This window comes from Astatotilapia calliptera, chromosome 10 (genome assembly GCF_964374335.1).
Source record: "Astatotilapia calliptera chromosome 10, fAstCal68.1, whole genome shotgun sequence".
Taxonomy (NCBI): domain Eukaryota; kingdom Metazoa; phylum Chordata; class Actinopteri; order Cichliformes; family Cichlidae; genus Astatotilapia; species Astatotilapia calliptera.
In genome coordinates, this window is record NC_137431.1 from 15341977 (window position 1) to 15346976 (window position 5000).

General features: G+C 41.6%; 1 protein-coding gene across 1 annotated transcript in view; it reads right to left on the bottom strand.

Annotated features, from left to right (window-relative positions):
* The window catches only part of dnajc18 (DnaJ (Hsp40) homolog, subfamily C, member 18), an 8218-nt gene that overhangs the window by 484 nt on the left and 2734 nt on the right, over positions 1–5000 (bottom strand). Inside the window, exons 2-7 of the mRNA XM_026183124.2 lie at positions 4873–5000; positions 2896–3041; positions 2212–2418; positions 1870–1982; positions 1487–1596; positions 1197–1369 (exon numbers count right to left, since the gene is read on the bottom strand). The exon at positions 4873–5000 is cut by the window's right edge and continues 41 nt beyond it. Of these exons, the coding sequence (XP_026038909.1) occupies positions 1197–1369; positions 1487–1596; positions 1870–1982; positions 2212–2418; positions 2896–3041; positions 4873–5000 (877 nt within the window). The remainder of the gene's footprint in view (positions 1–1196; positions 1370–1486; positions 1597–1869; positions 1983–2211; positions 2419–2895; positions 3042–4872) is intronic.

The window sequence follows — 5000 nt, forward strand, 5'->3', positions numbered from 1 at the left end:
TACCATAAACAGAGAAATAGATGGACACAGTTGGTTTTATCCTGCAGTCAGAAACATTACTAAAGATTGAGAGCAGGACCCAAAAAAACCCCAAAAACTGCAGTTCCTCAAATGGTCACTTGAGGCTGGCTACAAAAACTTTCTTTATAACAACTGTAAAGGAGATTCATTTCTATACCACCTGCTAAAGGCTTTCAGTTATGAATGTTGAGGGGTGTGGCTGCTTTAGTGACAGGGAAGTACAGGCACAAGCATCTAAGTATGACTGATCAGCATCACCTAAGCTAATCTGATTCACTGCCCTGAACCCTCTTGACCATGTTTTTGCTGTTGGATCATTTTAATAGTCATCTGACAAAATAAACAACAACAACAAAAAACAAACAAACAAAAAACATGGATTTGAATGTGGTTAAGCCTGCTCTTAGTTTTTGTCTCTGTGAAATGTATCTTACATGTCAGCACTAATTAGCAGGACCCGATGTCTCTGCGAGGCATCCGCGCCGTCTATAGATGCACCAAGCTAGCTAGCATTAGCTACGTCAATCTTTTATCTACAGCATGGGAGTGTGGCTGAAACTCTGGGAAGCAGGTACAATCCTCTACCAGTAAAAATCTCTGCAGCTGTTGAATCATCACAGATATGGAAATTTAGTCCCATTTTCAATTTGATTTATATAGTTTTAAATCACAACAACAGTTGCCTCAAGGCGCTTTTATATTGTAAGTTAAGACCCTACAATAATAGAGAAATAAATAAATAAATAATTTAGCTGTGTAGCCTTAAGAAAACCACTTATCCCCAATCAATGGACTCCCCCCCCCCCCCCCCCATTTCCTGATGGCACAGGTATACTCCAAAATGGTAATACTAATGTTAGGCTCAAGGTTTGAAAGCATGGCTCAAGAAAGCCCACAAAGTTGTCTGACTCTACCATCATCAATCCAAGATTTTGGGGGGGGGGGAAATGAATGCAACTCTGGATGGAAATAAATGTCTTAACACTGTAAAAGCTTATCGAAATTTATGCCACAGCAAATGTGGGCCATCACCAAAGCTAAAGGCAGTCTAATTAAATATTAAATATTTAAATATAAATATTTAATTAAATGTTAAATTAAATATTAAAATATAAAAAATTTTTTTGGCCCAGCAGTTTATACTCCCCATCCAAACAAAGAACCTGCTTGCTTACTTTGCTGTTTTTCTTTCCAGCAGCTGCTCTGCAGGTGTTCAATATAGTCGTTCTCAATGGTTTTCTCGAGCTCCTCCAGTGCAGCGCCACGGTATTCCTTCTCAAAACCCTTGTCTACATAGTATGGTACACCCATGTGCTGCGTTTCCCTGGACACCACTAGCCCCATGGCTCTGAAACCAAAACCAAACCAAATTAATTCAGTGGATTTACAGCGTCAAGCATGTCAGAACCCTTAGGATGGCTAAAAATCACAGTAGTGAGACCCATATGTTGTCGAACAGACTCACGGCTTATAGAAGAGACTGTAGGGTGGGTTAGTGGCCATCATCTGAGTAAACACTGATATGAGGATTAGCACCAACACGGGGAGAAGCTGCAGAAGAGCTGTGAAGGTGTTCTGTGGGAAGATAGAAATCAGTGCAGTTTACAAAGCATGCAATACTGTATGTAGGCTGCAATGATTACGCCGCACTCATGCCAGCGTGGTATTTCTACGTCTTTGGAATATGAGCAGAAACAATCACTTAAGGGATACAGTCATGTTTAAAAGGAATTCCAGAACCTTTCAGTGCTTTTCTGTAGACTCATGATCAAAGAATTAAAGACGACAACAACATAATATTGAGGCTGTTTAACAGGGATTTCTCCTCATGCTTAGTGAGTCACTGACCTGACTCTGATTTTCCTCCACCACCTCCTCGCGCCTTTCATGAGCACGTCGACGACGAGGCTGATAAAACTGAGAGTAGGAGGCTCCCTGGTTGGTGTACACGTGGATATTTCCTGCAGAGAAACACAGTGCTATGGAATCTGCACTTAAACATAAAAAAAGCATGTAATATACCTAAAATATAGCGGTCAAAATGAACCATAAATACTAATACTGCTGCTCACTGCGTTTTCATTTGTTGGAAGCTCTATTGGAAATATTTAAATTGCAAATTTATTACAAATTGCCCACTAAAAGCCACCTGGAATAGTGACCTTTTCAGTTACCTTCCTCCCGTCATACCTGTGGGAAACCTTCCTCCGAAGAACATGTTGAAGAGCTCCTCGGGGGAAATGTCGGCCTCGAAGTCCCTGTGGAAGCTGCGGTAGTGTCCGTGCCGACTGTGGGTGGATTGCTGGGGTGCGTTCATACTTGCAGACTGATCTCCATACTGATCATACTGCCGCCTCTTCTCTGGATTGCTCAGCACTGCATATGCATTACCTATTGCTGTAGGGAGAGAGGGGATGAAGTCCAAAGCAAAAAAACATAAGCAGCAACAGAGCTGGGAAAAGAGCAAGGCAGCGGATGCAAATAAGCAGCTCCTGTACTAATTGGCCATAGAGGCTTAATAGTGAACAAAATCGGTGCTGATTCTCATGCAAAGAGCTACAAAAAACATTTGACTTTAATGTTCATCTTTGGATCAATATCTGCAGTGTGTCTCATGTCTCTCCCTCTGCACCTCACAGTCAAAAATGAATACAAACTGCCTAAAGAAATACCAAAAAAACATTTAAAAGCTGCAAAAACTTAAAGCCCTGATAAAATCCATTTTAAATGAGACACTACCTGCACGAGGTTTCAGCTGCTGAGCGGACCACAACCTCTGACTTTGGTTAGCTTTCATAAATTTCTGCATTTGGTAGAATACAATGAAGTGGGCAATAAAAGCTCGTTTTGCTTTTTTATCGCCAAAGCTCATACCTTTGAAAGCATCTGTGGCTCCCGGAGCAAAGTTCTTGTCAGGGTGAAATTTCAGGGCCAACTTCCTGTAGGCCTTCTTCAAATCTTCATCGCTGGCACTTTTGTGCACACCGAGAATCTCATAAAAGTCCTTACAATTCTTTATCCTACAAAAGGGGAGAAAAATTTGGACCACTTCTTTCTGTTACTGCATATCTGTTCCGTTTTGAGTAAAACATAATACTTAGTCAAGAGGCATGTTTTGCCAACAAAGCATTGTTTTGGAGGATGGACACCAATCAATAGCGCATGGTTAAGCTTTGATGAGGAGCATATAACTAAGAATCTCCATGTTACTGGGAATCTCCATAGAGTTTTAGAAGGAAAATACACTATATTGCCAAAAGTATTTGCTTCTCTGCCTTCACACGCTTATGAACTAGAGTGAAAAACTATTCTTAATCCATAAAACTTAATATGTTGTAGGCACACCCTTTGCAATATCTTCAACTCTTCCGGGAAGGTTTATGAGTGTTTAAGGGAATTTTTGACCATTCTTCTAGAAGCACATTTGTGAGGTCAGACACTGATGTTGGACGAGAAGGCCTGGCTCAAAGTCTTCACTCTAATTCATCCCAGACGTGTTCTAACGGGTTGAGGCCAGCACTCTGTCCAAGCCAGTCAAGTTCTTCCAAAACAAACTTGTTCATCCACGTCTTTATGGATCTTGCTTTGTGCACAGTCATGGTGGAACAGGGAGGGGTCATGCCAAAACTGTTCCCACAAAGCTGGGAGCATGAAATTTTCCAGAATGTGTTGGAATACTGAAGTGTTAACAGTTCCTTTGACTGAAACTAAGGATTTCTGGCAATCCCCAAGCCCAGACTTGTCTTTTGGATTGCCAAAAGAAGAAGTGCAATTTGTCACTCCAGTGAACGCATCTCCACTGCTCTAGAGTCCAATGGCAGCGTGCATTATGTCACTGCATCTGACGCTATGCATTGAGCTTGGTGATGTAATGCCTAGATGCAGCTGTTTCCATGGAAACTCATTCCATGAAGCTCTCCGCACATTGTTATTGAGCTAATCTCAAGGCCACAAGAAGTTTGGATGTCTTTAGTGATCGACTCAACAAATAGTTGTAGACCTTTGAGGACTCTTCGCCTCACGTTACATGGTCCCTAAGTGTTCTTCCACTTCGTGGCTGATTAGCTGTCATTCACAGTCACACAGCTGACTGCTGAATATTTAGTAAGGAGGAAATTTCATGACTGGGGTTGTTGCACAGGTGGCATCCTATCATGGTATCATGATGGGATTCACCGAGAAAAAAAACATTTTTAAATAAATGTTTCGAGTAGTGGTCTTCATGCATGAGTGTTTGATTTTATACACTTATGGCAATGGAAGTAACTGGAACACCTGAATTCAATTATTGGAATGGGTGACTGAGTCCTCTCACCCTATGGCAGGCAGAATGGCGGTACAGTGGTTAGACTGTTGCTTCACAGTAAGAAAGTCATGGGTTTAAATCCAACATCTGGCAGGGGCCTTTCTGCTCGAAGTCTGCATGTACTCCCCATGTTTGCGTAGGTTTTCTCCGAGTATTCCGGCTTCCTCACAAAGCCCAAAGACATGCAGTTAGGGGGGTTAGGTTAACTGGTGATTCTAAATTGCCCATAGGTGTGAATAGCTGCATGAATACTTTTGGTAAAAATAAACAAGAGCTCTGTTACCAGGAATCTCTATAGATTTCAAAATGAAAATATGCAGGATCTCGCTGCAAAGGGACAAGATTTTTGGTATTGGAAATGTTCTGTTTTCTGACTGAGTAATCATACTTGAGAACACTTCACCTGCCAGGTAAACAGTTGTAAGCCAAGGAGGATTTTATTTACCAGAAATGCAACAATTTACTTAAATTCACGTGCGTTTGCAAATAAGACCAATTGATGGCAATTGAAATGAATATAGAAGTTTAAAATAGTAAACAGTCACCTGAGAACCCCTTGGCGCTGCTCCTCGGTGTAGCTCTTCTTCTCGTCACCACTTGCATTATTTGTTTCACTGGTTCCAATGTCCTCATCTCGCCATCCTGTCGGTGGGGGCACGTGATTTGTTTCTGG